General features: G+C 51.7%; 2 protein-coding genes across 7 annotated transcripts in view; one reads left to right on the top strand and one right to left on the bottom strand.

The window, feature by feature from the left end:
- DUOX2 (dual oxidase 2) overlaps positions 1-6695 on the bottom strand; it is a 34287-nt gene extending 27592 nt beyond the window's left edge. For 2 of the 6 annotated variants that reach the window (XM_049705423.1, XM_049705420.1), the window contains exons 1-2: positions 6255-6640; positions 55-116 (exon numbers count right to left, since the gene is read on the bottom strand). Coding sequence is in view for 1 of the 6 variants with exons in the window: in XM_049705420.1 (XP_049561377.1) it covers positions 55-76 (22 nt within the window). In the remaining 5 variants the exon portion in view is untranslated. The other 4 variants (XM_049705422.1, XM_049705421.1, XM_049705424.1 and 1 more) reach the window with 3 other exon arrangements.
- A 74-nt stretch (positions 6696-6769) lies between these two features.
- DUOX1 (dual oxidase 1) overlaps positions 6770-24523 on the top strand; it is a 20287-nt gene continuing 2533 nt past the window's right edge. The window contains 8 exon segments of the mRNA XM_049706067.1: positions 6770-8921; positions 10992-11075; positions 12552-12753; positions 12852-13018; positions 13398-13458; positions 13606-13702; positions 19639-19766; positions 24090-24322. Coding sequence (XP_049562024.1) covers positions 11031-11075; positions 12552-12753; positions 12852-13018; positions 13398-13458; positions 13606-13702; positions 19639-19766; positions 24090-24322 — 933 coding nt within the window. The 5' untranslated portion in view covers positions 6770-8921; positions 10992-11030.

The following is a 24523-nucleotide window of genomic DNA, read 5'->3' as shown; positions in this document are numbered from 1 at the left end:
TGGGGCCAGAGATCCAGTAGAGAATAAACCACACCCTTCTTCTCTGGTGCTCACCAGACGCCACTGTTACTGCCATTTCTGCTACCCCTCAGCCATCCATCTCCACGTGTTTTTAGCTGTGAGAGAATAAGGGTCTTGGCAATCAGTCTGTCACTCCATGCTCCCTTGCTAACCCCCAGGTCCCCTAAACCAGTGCCACCACTACCCTCCAGGCTTCTCTGCTTCCTCTGGGACTGTCTTAAGAAATGTAATTCTCTTTTATCTCCCTCAGGCCTCCAGCACAAGCAGACGGATCACAGAACATGGAAAGAGCTATATTTTCTGTCAAGAGAAGGCATAAGGCTGAAAGATGGTACAGATACAAAAAGGTTGGCTTTCCTCCTCACTCCCCAAAGAACAAAGGCAAGATAGCTCTGCTAAGTATATAATCCAACTACATCATCAGAGGGCTGATTCCCAGACCTGGCACTGCCCAGGCTGGTCTGACAAGCTTTCTTGGGCACCCTGGCTCCTGTTCTGGCAGCTCGAGAGCAATCGAGCTGAACTGAGCTCACCTCAATAGGCACTGAAGGAGCCTGCCCTCCACTAGGGCACAGTGCTGGGGCCAGATGTCCTTCTACCCCACACATCATCAACAGCAGCCTTCCTCCTTGATTTAAGTTCCTAGGCTTCATTTCAGGTCAAACCCTGGCTTAGCTCTTTTCTGTCTGTCCCCTGATCTCAGAGCTATTTTGGCTCTAGTTTGTCTCTTTGCAGACAGGATATTGGGGAAATGGCACCTAAATTTACTGTGCTTTGTTAAATCCAGACAGAATGATTGCAAGACATGCCATTATTTTAAGTACCACACAGAAAGAAAGAGGAAAAAACACTGCCAATTAAACAATGACAGCCATCGCTGGTAAAACACACCTCAATTTCAGAGATGTCAAAATGTGAAAAAAAAATGCATCTTACAATCAACGAACCCAGCTCTGCTCATTTCCCTGTGTATAATCTGTACTGGGGCCTTGGTACCCAGGAGGCTCTGTAAGTTACAGTCTGACCAGGTAGTGTCTCGTTAAGTGATACAGTGAAAGAATAAGCTTAGAAGTTTAGCAGCTCTGTGTTTGAATTCTGCCTTTGCCTCTTCAAGTTACAGAGACTTGGGTGTATTTTAAAAATAGGGATGATGATGATAATGTTTACTTCATAGGGTCATTGTGAATATGAAACAAGATTGTGTCTGTAAAGTGTTAAGAATAGTACCTGGAACAGAATAATATTAATAAATGGAAGCTACCAGATTGGGAAGGAGGGGACATTTCATTACTCCATTTCTCTCTTTCACCAATCCTTCTTGATGGGAACCCTGGGCAGGAATCAGTTCTGGGTCTAGTTCCGGTTCTTCACTGACTTTTTTTTCTTTAATTTAAAATTTTTTTTGGCCACACTGCACGGCGTGTGGGATCTAGGTTCCCAGATCAGGGATTGAACCTGCACCCCTGCATTGGAATCCTGGGGTCTTAACCATTGGACCGACAGGAAAGTCCCATTCACTGACTGATTTTATAACTGGACAGGCAAATGACAACCTCCCTGTTTCTTGGCTTCCTCCTCTACAGTTGGATATGATGATCTCCAGGACCCATTCTAGTTCTAAATTCTGTGATTCTCTATGACACATCGGAGCTCCCAACCTCTCTCTCTCCTTCTAGGCTGGCCACCTCCTGGTGCTGTCTCTGGGGAGTAGCATGGTATCAGGCAAAGACAAAGAGACAGTTTAAATGTTTATTCTGTCTTTGGGGCAAGAGAAATAAACACTGTCTCAGTTTTAACATGAAGTTTTGCTTTTTTCCCTTAACTCTTCAACTCTCCCATTCCAGAGGAATGTGTATCTCCTTTCTTCTTGGGCTCTGACTCCAATCCTGCCTGCCTTCACCACCACCTTTCTCATCAGTTCTCCCCCTTTCTCTTGGTGACTTTTCAGCTTCTCTTTCTCTGCTGGCTCTTTCTCTCAAGGATATGCTTACATTTCTCCCATCTTAAGAACACAAAGAAAAGGAACTCTTTCTCTTGACCTTTTGGGTCCCCTCCAGCTACTATCTTATGCCACTCTCTCCCTTTCACAGCCAGGCTTTTGGGAAGAAGAATAGTCTATGTATGTCCACTGCCTTATTTCCTCAGTGAATCTGGCTTCTTCCCATCCCCAACTTCTCTCCTTTAGGTTACCAAGCGCTAAATCTAAAGGGAAATTTTCACTTTTCATCATTCTTGATCTCTCTGTAGTAATTGCTCTTTCTTCAGGCTTCCTCCCTGGGCCTCAATGACACCATGTTCTCCTGGGTCTCCTGCCTTTGGCCAACCCTTCTGTGGCTCCTTTGCTAGTTCTTTCTCCCCTCTTAAACATTTATGCTCCCTAGGATTCTGTCTTGACTCTCTTCTTCCAGCACTCTTCATGATTCCCTCGGCAGGTGCATCCATTCCCATGGCTGATGCTTCTCAAATCTATGTCTCCACGTAGACCCCCTACTTGGGCTCCAAACACAAAAGGGCCAGCTATCCTCTGGACATTTCACTTGGCTGTTCCAAGGATGCCTTGGATTTAACAGGTCCCAAACTGAATTCACGGTCTCCACTCTGCTTTTTCTTCTGTTTTATTTGTCTCTTTGGTGGCATCACCACCTCACCAATCAAATAAGCCAGAGAGCTGAACCATCTTACCTCCTAAATATTTCTTGAAACCACCCAGGCATTTCCTTCCCTACTGCCTCTGCCCTAATTCAGCCTCATCCTATCTGGCCCAGTGCCACAACAATTCTTCTAACAAGCAAATATAATCATTTCACTTCTTTGCTCTGGGTTAAATCTAATCTTCTCACCATCACATGCAAAGTCCTTTGTGATCTGGTCCCACCTGCACTTCCATCTCCATCTTTTGTGCAATCTAATCTCTAGCCATACTAAACTACTGGCCTCTCCCTGAATCTGACACGCTCTTTCAAGCCTTCGTGCCTTTGTATATGCTATTTCCTCTGTCTGGAATGCTCGTACTCCCATGGCAAACTCTTCACCCATCAAGTCTCAGCTTGTGTTACCACCTCTGTGAAGTTTCCTCTGACGTCATCAGGCCAGTGTAGATGTTCCCACCTCTAATGTTCTGACTGCATTTTGAACATACCTTCACAATCACAATAATTACACTGCACTCTAACTGTTTGAATGTTTAGAACCCATTAGCTTCTAATCTCCTAAAGGGCGACGACTTTGTCTTTCCATTTTTGCATCCCCTGCATGCAGCATATACTTACCAATCAGTTTGTGGATGGAATGGATGAATATATGAACGAACGGGTCCCTATCCCTGCTAGAGGCATCTTCTGTTTTGCACACAAGAGGGAGCTGTGCTCCCTCACTGCCCTCTATCATAATCATTCAACATTAACTATCACCAACATAGGGCTAAGGACTGGACAGGAAGGGATTTGACCAACCCTGTCAATTTTTAGTGCTTTCACAAAATTTTCAGAAAGCCTCTTCCAACAGCTGGAGTCTCCAAAGCATGAATGTTCATGTTTAATTGAATCTGAAACATAAATTTCAACTCCAGCTGAAGATAAGTAAGAATCTGAGGATTAAATTATTTTGTAAAATATGTGATAGTGATACTTATCTTTTTAATATTTATTTTATTTTATTGTTTATTTATTTATTTGGCTGCGCCGGGTCTTAGTTGCGGCATGTGGGATCTTTTTAGTTGCAGCATGCAGGCTCTTAGTTGCGGCATGCATGTGGGATCTAGTTCCCTGACCAGGCATCAAACCCGGGCCCCCTGCATTGGGAGCGTGGAGTCTTAACCCCTGGACCACCAAGGAAGTCCCAATGATAATTATTTTAAAGCAGATATTTATTGGTCTAAGAATTTTTTATTTATGACACCTAGACTGAAGCCGTTACAATTTTGATGGAAGGCTATATGATTTAGGAAAGGCTATAAAATGTAGAATATCTTGGTTAATATAGGAAGATAAAGCAAGTCTGAATACATAGTATTCAAGTAAGAGTAAATGTTATATGCTGGAATTTCAAAAACAAATATTTGCAACATAGGCAAATAATAAAGGTGCAATGTATTTTGATCAGGGTCATGTATTAGCATTATTCCTGCATTTATTTCAAAGAGAGGTTATAAAATATTTTATAAGAATGGCTCATCTCTATTAACATGATGATTCAAAGAAACACCAACAAAAGGGTTTCTGTATCTTAAGCACAGAAGAACATGTTAACTTATCTCCAATTCTCCAAAACATTAAAATTGACTAAAGCAAAAAGACAGTTGGTGAATAAAATTTACCTTAATTCCTTCTTGTTCAGTTTAATGAATTAGGTCTTCTTTAATCTACATTGCCCAATTTAAAGTTAATTTTTATTGACCCTGATCCTAATTTGGTTTTAATTATTAAGCTAAGAGGCCTCCTGCATGAAGAGGTGGGACTGAAATGAAAAGTTCCCACACCCAATAATCCTGCTTTTCCTACAAAGCTTGTAGTTTTCCTTGGGAACATCTTCCTCCCTGGCTTGCCAAGGAGGGTCTGACAGTAGAATTTTTCTAATCTGAGAGAAATCTCATGTCAATCTTCACTCCACCACTTCTCCCCTAGCTGACTACCATGATTGTTATATTGATATAAATACATACTAATATAAATAAGCACAGAATATAGTCAGACATACACCTGCAGGTTCATATAAACAGAAATACAGACACAAGAAGGAAGGAGTTCCCAGTAACAGACCTCTAGACACAAAAACGCTGCATCAGAGGCTCCTGTGACAAAACTGAGGTGCTTTCTCACAGGGTGGGCCAATCCCTACACTTTGGGGGTTCTCCTTTCTCACCTGGCCTGGAGAGGTAAGGGACACCTTTTCCCTTTCTGAACTCCCTTGAAATACTAAAGCATTTCTCATACTCAGTTGCATTTCAGATACAGTTACCCATTCCTTACCTACCACAGGAGAAGTGGGGTTCCTGTGTGTGTATGAGGGATGACCAAGAAATAAGGCTACAATCTTTTAAGGAAATATAGCCTAGTACAAGCTCCAGACTTCAGCATTCAAAGTTCTTATGTACTTTCTTAATGCTCTGTGGCCTCTGGTAACTTCACAGGGATTTCTTCCTGAAGTCTTCCCCTGACTGCCTTCCCCTTCTTCTAGAACCCATAAAGACTACTAATTCTCTACAAAGGGGGAGTGGGTGACATTCCTGGAGTTGCCAAGAGCTCTTATTGGTGATACAAACCTACTAGAATGTGATGGTTTATTTCTCTGGTTAGGGTGGACCCCATTCAAAGTTTATGGCTCTGGATGGCTAAGGGGACCCTGTCCAGAACTCCTGTCCCAGTCTCTTTTCTTCAAGAAGGTGTGTGGGCGTGTGTATGTGTGCTTTTGCACCAAAGTGGGAGTTAAGTGGAGAAAGAGAACAAGATCTGAAAAGCACGTTGGGGTAGGAATCCCTAATAAGGGCTGTGGTGTGTGAAGAGCCTTGGGGTGCTGAATCACGCCCGTCAAACTATCTAGACTCCAGTTAATCAGAGATAAACCTTGGGACCTTATTAAGTTTGTTGTTGTTGTTTTGTTTGTTTGCCTGTTCTGAGTTTCTCACCGTACTTTGTTTTTGAACTCCCACTAGATCTGAACTTGGTCTGGGCGGATGCAGGAAGTGCGCCTCTAGGGGCCGGGGCGGGGACAACACTTCAAGGTACCCTCCAAAACCCACCCGGACCGCACAGACCCCAGCAGGCGCATCCCCGACACTCAAACCCGGACCGCTGTTTCCTACCTTCGCCTCTTCTAAACACTGCGTGCCTCGCAGCACGCGCAGCTCTCCTCCTCGTGGTGGAACCTCACACGCAGCGCCCCCAGGGATGGGATAGAGAAGGAACTAGGTATGGACGTTCTGTCGCCCAAAGCGCACGCCCTTTCTCCTGGCGGGGCTCTCTTCCACCCCCCACTCTTCTAACTCACTTAAGTACTAGACTATGACCAGACAAACCAGGTCCGGGATGCTTTCCCGCCCTTCCCCCAGCCCCCCACTCCAAATAGCCTCAACCTACTCAGACCGCACCCGAGGCTCTGAGGCGCTGCGCCCGCCCCCACCCAGCCTGGGATAGAAAAAGGACGGGTGCACGAGAACCGTGTCCTACGCAGCCATCCCTCGGACCCCTGCTTCTCCTCGCCCCTTGCCCACAACCCAGGGCAGTTCTAGTACAAACCTAGCGATGCAATCCGGGGTCCGGCAGGGCGCGGGAGGCGCTCGAGGGCGGTGAGACCCCCGAGATCTCACGAGGACCTCCGGGGGGTGGGTGTTACCACGGACTCTTAAAGGGTGTTAGGACGGATGCCTTGCTCGAACGCGTGGCCTGGTCTGCAGGCGCTGACCGATCCTCTTGGTCTTAGAGCCCAGATCCGCCCGCGTGGAGAGGATCTGGGGGACGCCTCCCCCGTCTCCTCGCACCCTCTCCCCCTCTTCTGCCCTCTCCCCAGCCCCAGCAGACCGGTAGAGGCGGACTTGCACTTTTCGCCGTTCACTCGGCCGCATTAGCCGAGCCTCGCCACGGACTGGACATCTACCCCATCTGAGCCTTGCGAACCCGTGCGGTCTCACCTTGCGCGCCTGGGTCCCCTCGGAGCCCCTCGGCGGTTCCCGGCGCGCCCGCTTTTTTCCGCTCCACCCCGCCCCGCCCCGCCTCGCCCAGCCCCGCCCCGCCCCGCCTCGCCCCGCCTGAGAACTGGGACGTGTGGTACCTTCTTCACCTCCCAGCCCCGGCAGCCCCGGCAGCCCCGGCGCAGAGCTGGAGAGGGAGACGGACCCGAGCGCAAGTCGCGGGCCCAGCTGTGAGCCCGGCGGGAGACAATCCGCCGTCCGCGCTCGAGAGACGCCGCGGCCGCAGGTCAGACCCAGGAGGGCATCCCCCGCCCGCGGGCCCGGGCGCTCCGGGGAAGGTGACTGCGGTGGCGTGTGCCCCAGCGCCGCCACGTTTTTGAGGGAAGGGGAATTCTAGCTTTGGCCCCCCTGCGCCTCCGTTCTTAACCTGAGGCTAAAATGAGCCTGTGAGGTCCTATCCTCCGCCCCCACCCCCCTCAACGACTGTTTGGAGAGACTGGATGCTTTGGGAACTGGGAATGTTGGGTGGCCTAGTTTGCCTGGGCCTAGGGGCTCTCTCTGGAGTTCCTCCTGGTTCCAGCACATCATGCCAAAAAGGGAACTTTGGGCATTTAGAGTCCAGGCTTTCCCCTTCAGCCCTCGCTTGGGACCACGTTGGACTACCTATGGAGCTGACTCATCTTTTCCCTAGCCCAGGGTCACCACACTAGGGCTTTGGGCCTGGAAAGCAGCCATGTAGGGAAAGAACCAGGCAACCTGTGTTCCCTCCTGGTTCTACCACAGCCCCGGGGGCTTCACTGCCTTGTCATGAGGCTGTGCTTTCTTTTCAAGGCTGTTGGGAAGTTACGGAACCAGCGATGCTGCGTAAATGGTTGTGGCTACCCACCCAAAAGGAGTGGTTATGAAGCACGTCCACCTTCCCCTTCAGTTTCTCCCCACAGCCTGGCCTGAAAGCTCACCGCATGCTTTTACCGGTTGAGTGGTACACCTGGCTGGGGCCCAGACTCCTGAAGACATAGTGGTGGGGGGAAGGGGCAAGACATCCTGGATCAGGGAAGAACCACTGTGGCCACTTCAGCATGTCCAGCCTTTTGCCTTTAACCATCCAAAGCCCTTCACTGGGGTGGAGTGAGTGGAATGCTGAGCTTTTGAATTATGCTGGGCCTACATTTTTTTCATTTGTTTAATGGGAGATGTCAAGTCGGGGAGGAGATCATCCTCTGGGTTCCCTCCTCTGTGACTAGACGACAACCTGTCCAGGAGCCCTGAGGGTTTGGCTAGGGATGAGGCTTTCCCTGAGCTCCTACCTTCCTCTGCTAGACAGTTCCCCAGCCCCGCCCCACCCCCTTCTCCATATTGCCTTTAGGAGGTCTTCACTGGCCTTAGGCACTCCTTGCGCCACTCAGGAGTCCCAGCCTGAGTCCCCTGCTGCCTCTGTTTCCCTGTCATCCCTAGGTGATTTGTTGGCCTGGGAGAGAGAGCAGGAAGCCAGCCCCAAACACATAAGCACCGGGGGCTGCATCCTTTCTGAGTCTGCCCAGAGAAGCCAAGTTCCAGCCTACCCTCTCTATATCACATTTACATAACATCTGTCACTTTTCTTGCTTGGAATTCAACCTCATTCTCACATTTGATTCTGGCAACCAGGCTAGGAGGTAGACAGTTCAGGCATGTGTACTCCCATAGCCAGAAGAGGAAACCAAGGTCCAGAGCAGATAAGTGACCTGCCTAAGATCACACTAGTGGACTGTCAGCCGCACAGTATCCTGGCCTCAACCCAGTGTTCTGGCCCCCAAGCAAGACTCTGTCCAAGGAACACACACACACACACACACACACACACACACACACACACACGGTAGGAAGCTGAGTCAAAGCAAGGTTTCCAATTAATCTGAGAAAGTAAAGTCCAGGAAAGCAGAGATTTCTGTCTGCTTTGTTTATCACTTAATCTCCAGTGCCTAGGTCAGTGCCCACTATGTAGTGGGTGCTTATCAAGTGTTTGTTGAGTGAATGAAAGATTCTTGGGAGAGAGTCAGTCTCCTGCCATTTGCTACACACTCTGGTCTTAGCCCAGCCCCAGGCCTTGATTCATAGGGGCCTCAAGAGGCCCTGACTCTCCTGAACTGCTGGAGCTCATTCTCTCTGTCCTTTGTCTTTTTTCTAGGGTCTCCATTTAGGGTGTTCTAACAACTGAGCCCTATTAACATTTTCATCATGGGCTTCCGCTTGGCTCTGGCATGGACACTCCTGGTTGGGCCATGGGTGCCCATGGGTGAGTACAGATTGGAGGAGAAGCACAGCTAGGAGCAGAGGAACCCAGCATCCTCTGGGGTCCTCCAAGGACAGAAGCTGTGTCATATTCACCTCTGTATCCCTAGTCCCTAGCTAACCCAGCACGCTGCACATGGTAGGTGCTCATTTCAAGCTTTTTGACTAGATGAATGGATAATGGAATGAAAAATTTCCCCAAATACACAGAATTAGGGAGCCTTCATCTGCTGTGTCAGCACTTCCTGTTTTATTCCTTACAAACTGGGGGCCTTTTCTCTCTCTTCTGTCTTCCCTCTTTCTTCACGCAGTAAGGACCCCTGACACCCCATAGAGGAAAAGACTGATCAGACACACGAAACAATAAAGGATCTTGGTATCGGACTGGACCCAAAGCTAAAGGGAAGTCGCCAGTGTTTTAACACAATGTGATAAAAACAAAAACAAAAATCAATAAGATCCGGGAGTTTCCTGGTGGCCTAGTGGTTAGAATTCTGGGCTTTCACTGCCGTGGCCTGAATTCAATCCCTGGTCGGGGACCTGATGGCATGGCAAAAAAATAAAAATGAAAAAAAAATATATCCATAAGCGTTTGTTACTTCAGCTTTGGACAGTCTCTTATTAGAATCTGAGGCCATTCTCTGTAGTCTGGGTCTCTGAGGAGAAAAGTGAGCTTAAGGTGCCACAAATTAGGTTAAAAGAGCAAGTCTCTGATCATCGGGGTGGGGGATGCACCAGGAGAAAGCAGAGAGAATCTGTGGCGTGATTGGTCTTGGCTGGAGGCGATAGCATGGTGAGGCAGCCCGTGCAGTTTCTCCCTTGCCAAAGCTGCTCACGTTCCCTTTCCTCCCAGTCCTCTCCTTGCCTTGGCCTTGGATTTTCCTTTTTTCCCCCGGCTTTTAACTCTTATTCCCAGAGGTATTCTCCCCCATACCCTACCCAAGAGGCGGCCTCCTTGTTCTGCCACCGGTTCATCTTATTTTAGAGACCACATGTATGTGGCTGCCCTAGTTCCTGCCCCATGTCCTGGATCCTTAGTTGAGTTCTTTGCTCAAACATCAGGGCCTGAGTCATCTACCTTCTCAGACGCCCTGGCGAGTGTACGTATGATGTGTGCTGACGTGCGTGCTCCCAGGGCATGGGGCAGGAAAGTAGCTCTGAGATCCTGTCCTTGGTCTGAGTGGAGAGACAACCGGAGGAATGGGTCTCTCTCTGGCTGATGAGAGTCCTTTTCTTTTCTCTGTTCTCTGAGGTGAGCAGACAGGGAGCCTAAGCCCTGTAGCCTCCTAGTTTGGGGAAAGGACTCTGGCTGTTCATCTGATCTACTGACCAGAAGGATCCTTGCTCCACTTCTGATTCTAGACCCTTCCTTCTGCCCCCACTGCCTGAGTTCTTTCCTCAACAGCTGAGTGCTTCCTCCTAGACCCTAGTTTTTGGAGAATAAAATAGGGTCAATAGAGGAATCATATGGGGAACATAATGCCCCAGAAGAGGAGGCAGCAAGGTTATCCACATGACCAGTCAGTCCCTGATCTCACCCAAGAAACTGGGGAAAAGATAGGGGTAACAATAGGCCCCAAAGCCACAGCCCCATGGCCCATACCCTTGCTCTGAGAGCGGCTCAACGAGAGAGAGCCAAGCCCCTCTCCATATTTCCCCTGCCCAGGGGTGAGTCACAGAATGACATGTCCTTCACTGGGTGGAAGAGTGGCTGACTCTTGCACTGTATGATGTTTTAGGGCTGGGAACAGTTTCTGTCCTGTCCCCCAGGGAGTTGGGGTGTGAGGGCAGTAGAAGGCTCCTACATCCCTTGCGCCACCGCCACTGTTCTCTTTCACCCTCCTCTTCCTCTCTGAGGCCATTTATCAGCACACACTGGCTACACCACTTTAGTGCTCCCTGCCATAGTTGTCCAGTGAGCAGCTTAAAGACTGGGCTTGAGTTTGGACATACCCTGGGTAAACTCCCTCCGTACCCTACCTCCTGCACTGTGCTGGGTATCCACTTTCTGCTGCTGGCCTGTCCTCTCATGCACTGATTTGCTCAGCTACCCCTTCCCTCTGTTCTCACACAGGAGCTCAGAACCCCATTTCATGGGAGGTGCAGCGATTTGATGGGTGGTACAACAACCTCATGGAGCACAGATGGGGCAGCAAAGGTAGGTGAGAGCCAAGTGGAGATGGAGCCCCAGGGTCAGGGAGGTAGCCACCGCTAAGGGGCAAGGGCTGGCAGGTACCAGCAAAGGCTCACCCATTCCTAAGGTTTTAGGATCTGTGGTGTGGAAGGGAGCCTGGCAGAGAGGTCAGGGAGCCCCCTGAGGATTCATCCTTGCCCCTACCCCTCCTACTCTAGGCTCCCGGCTGCAGCGCCTCATCCCAGCCAGCTATGCAGTTGGTGTGTACCAGCCCTTCCGAGAGCCTCATTTGCCCAACCCCCGGGCACTTAGCAACACAGCCATGAGGGGCCCCGCAGGGCAGGCCTCCCTGCGAAACCGCACAGTGCTGGGAGTGTTCTTCCACGAGAGCCTCAACCTCTGGGGAAGGGAAGCCAGTGGGGTCAGCTGGACACCTCTGTGTCTGAGGCGGGGAGTCAGGGAATGAAGGGAGAGAGTGATGGAGGGTCTGAGAGAGGGGGTGAGAGATGGAAGAGGAGGCAATGGGGTGGGGTAGGGGTCGGAGCAGGGGGAGAACGTCTGCTTGGGGGAGGCATAAATCTGTGTCACCTTGAGTTGTTGATGGGAGTGGGGTTAGAGGAGCATGGAAATAATCTGGTAGGTACTCTTGGGGGGACTCTGTTCTCACTCTGCCCCTGTGGCTCCTAGGACAGGTTCAGGGCAGGGTTCTGATTCTGGTAAGAGGGCTGGGGGGGTGGGCCAGCAAAATGGGGGTGCCAAGTGGGCCTGACTGCAGTGCCTGTGGGTTGTTGGCTCCCAGCAGGAATGCTCAGCTCCTGCTGGCCATCCATGGTGCCCACACTTGCTATCCAGTGTCCAGTGTCCCACTGAGTCTGGCAGGCCCTTTGGGCAGCCTGCTCCCAGCTGCATTTTGGAGCCGGTGCTGCCAGCCCTACTGCTTAGGCGCATTCACTGGGCACCTCCCAGTTACCAAGGAGAAGACCAAACTTACAACGAAAACAGTTTGGATGAAGGCTTGGGAAGGGGTGGGGAGGTCAAGGCTTACACTTGACCGTAATGGCTTCTGAGTCTTTTGAAGCTTCAGGGGAAGCGGGTGGCGGGTCTAGATAGACTGCTCAGCGGCCCTCAGCTGGCCCTCCCACGCCTTCCCCCATTGCAGGCAGGCTACCACGTGCCCTCGGACCTGGTGAGCGTGAAAAAGCCTGGCTGCCCAGCTGAGTTCCTCAACATCCACATCCCGCCCGGAGACCCCGTGTTCGATCGCGACCAGAGCGGGGACGTGGTGCTGCCCTTCCAGAGGAGCCGCTGGGACCCCGAGACCGGACAGAGCCCCAGCAACCCCCGGGACCTGGTGGGCGGGGCAGGCGGCTGGGGGGGGGGGGCGGGACCTGAGGCAGCTGTGGAGAGGCTCCCACCACCCGCAACGGTCACCCGGCCCTCGCCCGCCCTGAGCCGCCTCGGCCACCCGACCCCCGGCTCAGCCTCCCGCTGTCCCCGCAGACCAACGAGGCGACGGGCTGGCTGGACGGCAGCGCCATCTATGGCTCCTCGCACTCCTGGAGCGACGAGCTGCGCAGCTTCTCCGGTGGGCAGCTGGCGTCGGGGCCCGACCCCGCCTTCCCCCAGAACGCGCAGGACCCGCTGCGCATGTGGACTGCGCCCGACCCCGCCACGGGACGGCGCGGGCCCCGGGGGCTGTACGGTGAGGCGGCGGGGGCGCGGGCTTGGGGCCGACGAGGTGCGCCCCCCTCGGGCCCACCCGCGCTCAACTCCTCCCCTGTGTCCCCACCGCGCGGGCAGCCTTCGGGGCGGAGCGAGGGAACCGCGAGCCCTTCCTGCAGGCGCTGGGCCTGCTCTGGTTCCGCTACCACAACCTGTGGGCGCAGAGGCTGGCCCGCCAGCACCCGCTCTGGGGGGACGAGGAGCTGTTCCAGCACGCGCGCAAGAGGGTCATCGCCACCTACCAGGTCGGTCGCGCGGCCCTGCCCCCACGTCCTTGTCCCTGGGAGACTCCGCTGCCCCGCAGAGCCCTCCTCCTTGGACAAGCCCACCCAGAAACACCCCTCCCCAGACAGCTACCGTCTAGGGAAAGCCCCTGAGAGTGAGAAGGAGGCAAAGCGCTAGTTATACCAGAGGTTTTCTCGTGATTGTTATTTAGCTGCCCCTCCCCCCTGCCCTCGTTCCTCGTGGGCAACGGGAACCTCCGCCCCTCTCCTGTTTGAGTGTCTCTCCCGTGACTGCCCTGCCTGGTCCTCGTCTCACACCTAAGCCTTCCTTAAGCTCAGATCCTTCCCGGCCTGGCTGCTCCAGCGCTGACCTCCCATTTCCCCCGCTCTTGACCCTCAGAACATCGCGATGTATGAGTGGCTGCCCAGCTTCCTGCAGCAAGCACCGCCGAATTACACAGGTGAGGGAGTTTGGGGAACACCTGGGCTGAGGGGGGGTTTGGGCAGGGGGAGGGGGTCAGGATCCATAGGACAAAGAAGACAGGTGGGTTCGTGTGACGAGTGTGTGAGGGTAAAGAGCCTATTTCTCTTCTTACCCCTGTGGACAGAGTACCGCCCTTTCCTGGACCCCAGCATCTCTCCGGAGTTCCTGGCGGCCTCTGAGCGGTTCTTCTCCACCATGGTGCCCCCTGGCGTCTACATGAGGTGAGGGAGGGGCTCAGATGTTTGTGTGTTTGGAGGGGTGGAGGTGTATATTGAGAAAAATCTGCCTCAGGAGACCTCAGGACAGGCTTATCAATCAGAATTGTGCCCATTCCCCAGGGAACAGTGAATATGGAGGGAAAGAAGAGCAACAGTTGTTTAAAAAGATACATCATTGTGGTTTTTGAGCACCTTAATGTCCACTTTTCTGCAGCTGGTTTAGATATTAATCCTCCAATTAAAGACGGGCTAATTGAGGTTCAGAGGGTGAGTCACAAAGCCCGCAGGTCTGAACCTCAGGTGTTGACACTACACTGGGGATATTTTTAGCTATAAGGACAGGAAGTGGGGCTTATAAGCCTTTGGAGGGAATTACAATAAAAATGTGTGAGAGCTGAAGAAAAGTATTGACTCCAAAATAATGAAAAATAAACTTAAAAATATACATATTAAATTAAAAGTATATAAAATAAAGCATGCAGTCTATTTTTTTTTACAATTGCGTTATAAGTTAAAACAGTTCATGGATTAGATTATTTTTACTCCGGACCAATTTCTGGATATGGCTTATGATGGACAAGAAATCGTAGTAATTGAGTTATACATAGACAAGTAATTTCAAAAGAACGAATACTAATCCTTTTTTAAATGTTTTAATTTACATATATAAAAAGATATATAAAGAATGTTGCCCACCATCCAGCTCTACAAGGATCAGGTCATTAGCCACTGCAGTCGCCTTCTAACAGTACACCCTGAAAAGGAATTCGGGACAAAAAACAGGATAAGACACTCAGTGCTTTGGGCAAACAAACCCCTTAGATAGTTAGAGATATCTCAGGAAGAAATTTTAATGGACCCAGATTGTTGCACCTTCCCATACACAGAAAAACACAAAAACCATTTACTGAGGTACCTGATCCTTGTGACTAGCAGTAACCTTTTACAGAAATGTATGTTTGACTGCACCCATTCCCTAGCCCAAATCCTATATGTACTGGGTTCTCCCCCTCCCTCTTTGGAGCAGTCCCCTCAGAGCTACTAAGAGGCTGTTTCCTGGCCTATAGTCCTCAGTAAGTTTCCTGAATAAAATTGAAACTCACAACTCTTATGTTGTGCATTTTTTCTTTCAGTTGACAGTTTATCTGTCTCTGTCTCTTTCTCTATTGAGAGAGAGAAGAAGAGAGAGAGAATGAAACATGGTGAAATAAGGGATACACTTTTAGACGTTTGGTCTGATGTTTTCTTTATTTTTATTTTTTATTGCTTCCAAAAATTCAGGTTGTTCAGGACCTACCCTGACCACACACCACCTCAAGGAAGCAATAGCCTGGACCCTTGGCTCTAGCCTTGGATACTAGAGCTGATGCCTGACATTGGGGCTTCATAGCCTCGGTCACCACTAACCTCCTTGCATTTCAGAAATGCCAGCTGCCACTTCCAGGGGGTCATCAATAGGAACTCAAGTGTCTCCAGAGCTCTCCGGGTCTGCAATAGCTACTGGAGCTGAGAGGTCAGGGCTGGGGGCACATATGTGGGTGTGTGTGTGTTGTGGTGTGTGTGTGTTTGTGTCTGAGGGTGTGTGGTGAAGGGGGGCAGTAGGACTGAGGCAGCCAGCTGGGATGGGCTGGGGTAGAGGAAGCAGCCTGGGGCACCCCAGCCATCTCCCCTACCAACTGTCTGAGATGACCAGGTAGCTATACACCGTCAAACGTCAGTCCTCCATGCCCACCTCAGGGCTGTGTGAGGCACAGCAGGGGCCTGTGCAGATGTGGCTCTACATCTATCACTTCCTTCCAGGTTTTCCTTCTCCCTTGACAACTCTGGGTCCCCTGTAGGCAATGGAGTACCCCAGCCATCCCAGCCCCCAAGGAAGCTTCCCAGTTAGACACACCAGGGCAGTGTGTGAATGTGAACATATGGGGAGGGCAAGGTGGAGAAAGGAATTCTGAGAGATTACCAGGCATCATCTGTCCAGGCCAGTATGGGTAAAGACCATTGACCATTAATTTAAAGCAAAATCAGATACTTTGTGTAGAGTGTTCATAAAAGGGGAAGGCGGTGGGAGGAAAGAGGGAAGAGGCAAGCATAGAATCAGAGTCATGGAGCTGAGCTGAAAGAGACCTCAGTGTCTGCTAATACCTGTTTATTATTTTATTTATTAATCCCTAAGGGCCTTTTTATTAAGGGCAGGACACTGAGTTCAGAGAGGTCCTGTCACACAGCTGGTTACTAACCGAGCAAGGACCAAGACCTAGATCTAGTGCCTTTGTCAACCATACCGTCGAGTTTCCTAAAATAGAAGCAAAGTTTTCGGTTCCTTGTGCTTGTGGAGACCTGTGTCCTAGCAGCATGAGCTTTGGATGGGGACATTGCGCACCCTGAGTGGGGAATCAACCTGTAGAGAAGCAATGGCCCCGCAGTTTGGGAGCAAATAGCAGGACTGGGTGGGCCCAGGACATGAACTGTGGGGTTGAGGGAGCCTGGCTGCCGAACCGCTGGCCTCATTAGCCATGCCCCTCTCTTCTCCCTACCCCCAAAGCACGCAAACCTACAAAGAGCTGAAGATGTGGACCCGCTGCTGGGCATGGCCTCCCAGATCACTGAGTGAGAGGACCATGTGGTGGTTGAGGATGCATGAGGTGAGGCTGAGGCTGTCCCTGCAGGCTGTGTATGCCTGGCCCCCGGGAAGAAGTTCAGCTGGAGCTCCAGAGTTGGGCAGGGAGGGGTGCCCAGGGCTGGGAGCCTACACTCTCTCGCTGCTAAGAGAGCTTCTGACCTGCTGACCATGGCTCCCTCTGTATGGCTTAGGTCCCCCTGGGGCTGATTGGAGCCTGGGGCATGGGCCAGAGGAGCTCCCTCAGACTTGGTATCTCATCCCGATTTCTTGCCTGGGCCACTGAAGTTTTTCCGCACAGACGACCTGGCCAGTTGCCTGCAGCCAGGCCGGGATCTGGGCCTGCCCTCTTACACAAAGGCCAGGGCAACACTGGGCCTGCCTCCAGTTACCAGATGGCAGGACGTCAACCCTGCACTCTTCCGGAGTGATGGCACTGTGAGGAGGGGTCAGGACCCAGAGGGCAGGGTGGGAGGTCCAGGGCACACTGGCTTGAGACACGGAAGATGGGCGGCGAAACACATGCATCAGAGACAAGCACCTTGTGAGAGGGGCAGGGCTCACACAGGTCGCTTTTCCCAGTATCACACACCAGGCTGGAGGTTACCAGACCAGCAGGATTAGGCTTTAGACTCTGTGACTGCGCAGATCCAGCGAATGTTTATTGAGCATTTGTTGCATGCCAAGCACTTAATAGGGTTCATCTCATTTACTCTTCCCAACAACTCCCTAAATGGGTTTAGAAGGTCCTTGACTCAGGAACAAGCTATACTTTCATGCACCAATATTCGAGCTGCTTTTGAGGAGTCAGCTGTCATACCCTGAGCTACCTGCTGGACAAATGGCATTGCCTGCCAGCCAACAGACCAGTTTTGGCTGCCTTAACATCTTGGCACAGCATTGTTTCTACAAGTGGGTGCCTATTTTATTGTGTTTGCCCTTACTATTTTATAACATTGTTGGAAAGTGGAGAATTGAAAGGCTATAAAGAAGTGATATGTACATGAGACTTGTAACCTTTTATAAAATCAGTAGGTAGATAGGAATCACCAGCTATGCCAAAGGTAGCAAATCTTTAACTTTGGACTTCCCTGGTGGTCCAGTGGTTAGGACTGGATGCTCTCACTGCCAGGGCCCCGGGTTCTATCCCTAGTCGGGGAACTAAGATGCCACAAGCCTCTTGGTGAGCCAAACAAACAAAAACAGAGAAACCAAAGGAATGAACTTCTAATGGTATAATTTCAGACGCATGTGGCTATTTTCATGGATGGTGTGTATATGGGGCAGGGGAGGAACAGGAGGTTTATTAAAGAATAGAAGTCCAGATCCCTAGGGTCCTTTTTCAGGCCCCCAACTCTGGCTGGCTGGAGTCCTAGAGCTTGGGCTGAATGGGTTGAGCACCCCCAGTGGGCTGGTCCCAGGCTCAACCCCACCCTGTCTGGTCTTCCTTAGCCTTAACACAGTGCAGGCCGTGTGGTGAATGTCTACCTCTTCTCCATCAGCCCGCTCAGCATCCTTTCCTGCCTCTTACCTGGCCTCTTCCATGACAACGGGTGAGTGAGTGTGTATATGTGTGTGTGTGTGTGCGTGTGTGTGGCCTGGCTCAGGGGTGAAGGGGGTGGAATTCTTTGCAGAAATTCTCTTGGTTCAGAGGAGTGTGTCACCCTCCAAGTTACAGGACAATGACCAGCCTGAGTCCCCAATCCCAAGTCACAGAAAGGGAGACTGGTGACTGGTGTGGGGTGCTTCCTCTGGAGGATCCTTTCTGGAGGTCCCAGACATCTCCTCACAGGATCCGTCCTTGCTTTCCCTAACCCTCAGGTCTGAGTTCCCCCAGAAGTGTTACTGGTGGTTCTTCCAGACCATGCCAGGTGAGAGCCCTCTCTGCTCCGTGAATTTCTGGGCCTGCCTCTGAGTTCCAGGCTCTGGGTTCTGTCTGCCACAGGCAGCCCAGTCGCTCTCACTCAGCCCTCATAGCCTTCACGGTGAGCCAGGCTCTGCCCTTGCCCCGAGCGCTCTCCTGGGCAGTAGGAGACTGCATTCCAGGCCTTCTCTCAGGAGCTTAGCTGGGCTTCTGCCCTGGTTCTGAACTAGTCCCTCCCTCTGAGGAATGGGAGTGCACCCCTCCACCCCCGACACACACAGCTACCGTGACAGTGACTTTGAGGAATGCTATGCCCCAGCTGCATGCGGGAGGGACCAGGCTCTTTGTGGAGCCTGGTGGACGCCCCCTCCCCTTCTCCCCCTCCATTCTGTAGTCTGTCTTGACAAGAGCTGTTTAGGGGCATATTCCTAACTCCCCATAATCACCCATTTTAGAGCTATTAGCTGTGAATCTATTCAAATGCTTCTTGAAGCTATTTATATTTTCACTCTGTTCCCTCCTTGGGGTAAGACGTTTTCTACACTCCTTTCTGTGAAACACAGCGTGTTGTTTTTCATTTTTCTTTAAATCCTAAAACGATCGGCTTTGAACTTCAGGGAATGCTTGCTAACTCCTGCACACTGGGGTTTACTGGATCAGGCCGCGTTTATGCCCTTCTCTCCATTCAGGACTTTACAGGCTTTGGCTAGATCCCTTCTTAACCTCTGCTTTTCCACACTACAGGGCTCTAATCTTCTTCACTTCTGCCTCTCTCCTTGATCACTTAAGGGGCCGTTATCTGGAATGGCTCCAGTATTGCCCTCCTGTGCACCCCTAGCCTGGGATCCCCTTTGAGAGGAGGGGTCTCCCACCAGGTCTGGGCCAGATCCATGGGGGCTCTGGTGATGAGCAGCGACAGTGTGGTCCCACTCGCTCACTAACAGTGCCAGTGCTCATGCTTGGTGCTGTGGCTGCCAGGTACAGTGCAGCTGGAATGCTGGCCAAGCCTCGACTCCCTGATGGCAGGGCCTACGATGTCCAGAGTTCCACAGAGGGCTCAGAGCAGCTGCCCTGTACATTCATTCATTCAGCACACATGTCCATAAGGCCCATGGTGTGCCAGGCCCTGCACTAGGCACTCAGGTGCAGTGGTGAACTAGCCTAGCCTGGTCCCTGTTCTTGTGGACCTGAGAGTCAAGAAAGTGACAGACGTAAAACAAGTAATGACACAGGTGCTTGAAAAATAACCATCATGACAAGGTCCGCGAAGGACAAGTAGGATCTGTTGAGATGAAAGGTACCTGTGATCAGTGGTGTCGGAGAGAGGAAGAGGGAAGGATGCTGGGCTTTCCGCCCCCTGCCTGGAGCTGTGGAGTGGAGAGGGGACCCTGGCAGCCTCAGAACAGCCCCCTCTGTGAGGCCCTGCGCCTCTGCCCTTCACCCCATGTTCATTTGCAGGTCTCACGGGGGTCATGCTGCTCCTGGCTCTCGCCATCATGTACGTCTTCGCCTCCCACCACTTCCAGCGCCGCAGCTTCCGGGGCTTCTGGCTGACCCACCACCTCTACATCCTGCTCTACGTGCTGGTGAGGGCTTTTTGCTGTGAACCAGGCCAGCGGAGTCTGGGCAGATGTTCCCAGGGAGGCAGTGATGCCTGAGACATCAGTTCTCCATCCCCTTAGTTATTTCAAGTATCCTCTTCACTTCTCCGTATCTCTCTCAAAAGGTGGAGCTTATATAGTATGGGGCTCTCAGGTAGGCTGACGCAATATGCGGCACTTGGAAGACTGACTCCCTGGCATGGGATTTGTAGTAGCAGCCTTACCTGGCTGATCTGCATTCCTTCCAGACACCCCACATCATTTCTGCCCAGTCAGTCTTTCCCTACCTTTGGGTGGTGGTTTGGGCTCTTGGGTGGACTGTCTGCATTCAAGGGAGCGTCACCTTCTTAAAGAGAAACTTACCTTAAATAGGTTCTGCCACTTTTGTTCTGATCCTGTTTTCTGGGGTGTTAGCTACATCCATCCAGCTAGCTAAATGCCACCTGTAAAGTTAATGAACTTGCTCAAAATGTCTTCATTGGACTGTTGATAAAATGGATTTTTAAGACTCCACCTCTCCCCTTTCCTTCTTAACCTGGGCCCCTGCCTCCCTTCCTTCACATTCCCTCCCTTCTTCTCTCCTGTTCCCTTTTCACCTTTCCCTGGCTTTGTCCTCAGCTGCTTCAGCTGGCTATTTCCAGAGATGACTCTGATCTGTGCCCCTATGTCATGGCTCTACTTGGCCTGCCTTTCTCACAGACACAGGCATTTCCCCGAAGGGCACCCTGAGGGCCTTGCTGAGGAGTTAAAGTCCCAATGCTCTGATGTCCCCATTGATGATAGCTTGGCTTCCAGCATTCAAGAAGTGCAGAGCCCAGATGGCTGCCCTATCACCTGGCTCCAGGCAGAACTGCACACAGGGGTCTCCTTTGTCCTGAGACAAGGGAGAAAGGTCATCATTGCCTGGGTCAGGCTGGTGCTGGGGTGCAGTCTGTCTTCACTGGTAGGTAGGAGGGTCTGCTTCCAACCTGCTCAGCACTTCATGGTTCTGAAGATGACTATCCAGCCTGGGCTTAGGATGTTTCCTAGAACCGATGACGTTAGTTTCTCTGGAAATTGTGGCTAATTTATGCCTCCCTCCCAACGTTCCTGATAATGGGTAGAGCCCTAGCATCTGGGTTACTGTTTCTGTTAGGGGTGGAAATGATGGTCTTGTTTCTGGTGATAAAGCAGCTTTTTTGAACTAGATGGGAGACCCAGAAGAGTGGCCAGCCTGGTACCCTGAGACCAAGACCGGTTTCTGATTTATCCCCGGTTGTGGGGATGACTGGGGGATCCAGAAGGGAAGTTAGCAGCTCAGAAAGGTGCAGGCCACTCTGCTGGGAAGTCCTAGCCCCTGCAGCTTGGGAGCATCTCATCTGGGGGGAGATCAGAGCCAAAGCACCTGCTGCCTTCCTGTTTATCTCAGGTATGGCCACTTGACCTCTGGCAGAAAGAGAAGTTACAAGTAAACGACCCCAGTGTGGAGCAGACCCTGGGGAAGGGTGTCCAGGCTCCTGATCCAGGCTGTAGAGGGTGGAGTTAGCACAGCAGAAACTGAGCTGGCAGGCTGTTCCCCAGGCTCCTCAGTCAACCATGACCCTGCAGCAGCTTTGTGGTTTAAAGGTAGAGCCAACACCAAGCAAGGTGTGTAAACAAAGGAGTATGAAGTCACCTTGACATTGTTCTCAGCCTGGTTGGATTCTCAGAAAGCCTTGGGGGTGGGCGTGGGCTCCTTAATGAAAGAGGAACTTGGGAAAACTGGAGCCAATTGAGAGAAGAGCCCAAGGAGGTTTGAGTTAGCTCTGTGGGGAAAGTTTCAAGAATTGGGTAACACTCAGCTGGAGGAATGGAGAGCTGAATGAGGAACCAGAGTTCACTTTAACTGTTATGTGTTGAGGGTCTAGTATATACTTGCTCTGTGCTAGGCCCAGCAGAGGAGGGGCAGACTCTAAGCTCTGCCCTCAGGAACTGAGGATTTGCTGCAGAGATAAGTGCCATGCATGTGAAATGATCAAAATGAACAGATAATACAGGATTAATTGCTGAGCTGAGTGTTCCAGTCAGTCAGTTAGAAGAGCTCATTGAAGGGAGTTTCGTTTGGGCCAAACTGGTTAGAGAAGACTTTGGGGAGAAGGTGGAACTTGTGCTAAGCTTAAGGAGAGATAAGCTAAGGTTTGACAGGGCAGAGTGGAAACTGAAGAGCATTCCAGGTGGAAGGAAGGGCATGAGGGACTTCCCTGGAGGTCCAGTGGTTAGGACTCTGTGCTTTCACTGCCGAGGGTCGAGGTTCAATCCCTGGTTGGACCAAAAAAAAAAAAAAAAAGAAGAAGGAGAAAGGCACGAACAGTGGTGCAGAGGTGGGAATGATGGTAGAATATTCGGGGCACAGAGGAGATGGGCCTGGCTATGAGTGGCCAACAGGGCTGTAGGTGGTGGCAGGACATGGCGGACCTGTGCAGGCTGCAGCTGCAGCTGAAGGGCTGTGGCTCAGATGAGAGGCTGCGCCAGGTGGGAGATCATAGAAAGAGAAGAGCAGAGGGTGAGGAAATCAGGCTTGGGCAACACACAGGATTGGGGGTGGGAGAAGGAGCAGAGCCGGTGCAGGAGATAGAAAGTAAACAGCCAGAGAGGGAAAGAGGGAGAACCAGTAGAGCACTGTTGCAGAAGTGGCAAGGCGGGGGTGGTCACTAGGGCCACAGGCTGCCAAGCACGGGAGCGAATGCAGTCTGAAGGGAGACCTTGGGGTTTGGTCACTTGTGAGCCCTCTGTGAGCAGGTCCTGAGAAGACGTGGAGGCGGGAGCCAGGCTGACCATACTCAGGACCAAGCAAGTGGGAAGAAGGGGGCAAGTCGTGTCTGACCACATTAGACCAGCTTGTTGGGGAAAGGACCGGAGCTGGACAATACCTGTCAGTTATTTCATGGAAAAGGAGGACTAGTTAGGTGTTCTTAGTCTCCAAAGGGACAGGGTAAATTGGGGAAACTCCTTCCATTAACTCAGTAATTACTGAGCACCTACCATGTGCCAGGCAGAAACTGATTGGAGCTGAGAGTGTCATGGCAGATGAAATGGATACAGTCCCTACTCCTCTAGTCCAGTGGGGAGAACAACAGTAAACATGTCCATGGATGAAGGAACACAAGTATCGTGGATGACGACAATGCTCTGAAGGGAGTTACAGGGAGAAGGGATAGAGAGGGCTGGGTGAAGGCCTGAGGAGGTGGCATTTCTGCTGAGACCTGAAAAGTGAGATGGATGGGAAGAAGTAGGGGAAAGGCATTCCCAGCAGAGGGAGCAGCAGGTGCAAAGTCCTGAAGCAGAAAGGACTTGCCGTGTTTGAAGAACAGGGAGGGGGAAATGCTGGCAGGTAGAGGCCAGAACATTGCAAGGCCTTGTGGTGCAATGGGAAATCATCTAAGGCCTTTTGAGCTGGGAATGACGTGATAAAACAAACTTTAAAATGTCACACTGGCTGTCTTGGAGAGAATGGATCACAGTGGGGCAACCCAGTGGAAGACCAAGTAGGAGGCTACCACATGAGTGCAGGTGGCTTGGTCAAGGATGGTGTCAGGAAGATGCAAATAGTCTCATTAACATAAATGCTTTGGAGGATGGGTTGGGAGAGGTTAAGTTTTGGAGCCTGGAAGGAACATGGCACCTGGTGAGGTGAGAATTGGATGGGCCAATTGGGAAGGGATGCAGGGGTCAGACCCTGTTGTGAGTGTGGCTTGGATCTCAGCTATACTCTTTGCTCTATCCAGCTCATCATCCATGGCAGCTTCGCTCTGATCCAGCTGCCCCGTTTCCACATCTTCTACCTGGTCCCAGTACTTACCTATATGGGGGACAAGCTGGTGAGCCTGAGCCGGAAAGAAGGTGGAGATCAGTGTGGTGAAGGCGGAGCTGCTGCCTTCAGGTACCAACGTAGAGGCTGTCAGGGGAGCAGGCTGGTGGTACTGAGGAAGCTGACAGGCCAGGGGCAGAGCCTGGACCTTGAAATCTCCTGGCCTGGCCCAGTGGAGTTAGCAGGGTCCTTGAGGTGGTAGGGATGAGGGAGCTGGTAAGAGAGGCTCTTTGCCAGGGGAATTGAGCCTCTCTCACAACAGAGAGAGGAGGAGCCCAGGCCAGGCTGACCACCAACCCCAGTGCTGCCCAGCACCCGCTCAGGGTAGACGTGGCCTGAGGGGAGTAATGATCTCTGATCGCGGGAGGCCTCCTCTGTCATATTCCAAAAGCAGAGCTGAGGCTACAGGTTGGGGAACTCTCTAGGGGTCACATTGTTGCTGGGTTCAGGACAGCCACCTCCCACCCACCTTCCCTCCTCAGGAGTGACCCGCCTCGAGTTCCAGCGGCCCCAAGGCTTTGAGTACAAGTCAGGACAGTGGGTGCGGATCGCCTGCCTGGCTCTGGGGACCACAGAGTGCCACCCTTTCACCCTGACTTCTGCGCCCCACGAGGACACGCTTAGCCTGCACATCCGGGCAGCAGGGCCCTGGACCACCCGCCTCAGGGAGATCTACTCACCCCCGACGGGTGACAGCTGTGCCAAACATCCAAAGGTGCCCAGACCCAGGCCGGATGCACCACATGCTCCCACAGTCCCTTAGCAGGCCTCGGTCCTGCTGCCCCAGACTCCCCACTGTGTTCCTCCCTTCCCCTATCCAGAGACCGATTCTTCCAGATGATGCTACAAGCCCCCCACTACTCCCCACTCCATACACCTACCTGCATTTCCCTGCCTCCCATTTCTGGCTTCAGAA

Source organism: Orcinus orca, chromosome 2 (genome assembly GCF_937001465.1).
Source record: "Orcinus orca chromosome 2, mOrcOrc1.1, whole genome shotgun sequence".
NCBI classification, from domain to species: domain Eukaryota; kingdom Metazoa; phylum Chordata; class Mammalia; order Artiodactyla; family Delphinidae; genus Orcinus; species Orcinus orca.
Note: the sequence above shows the minus strand (reverse complement) of the source record. Positions and strands in the feature narration are given on the sequence as shown.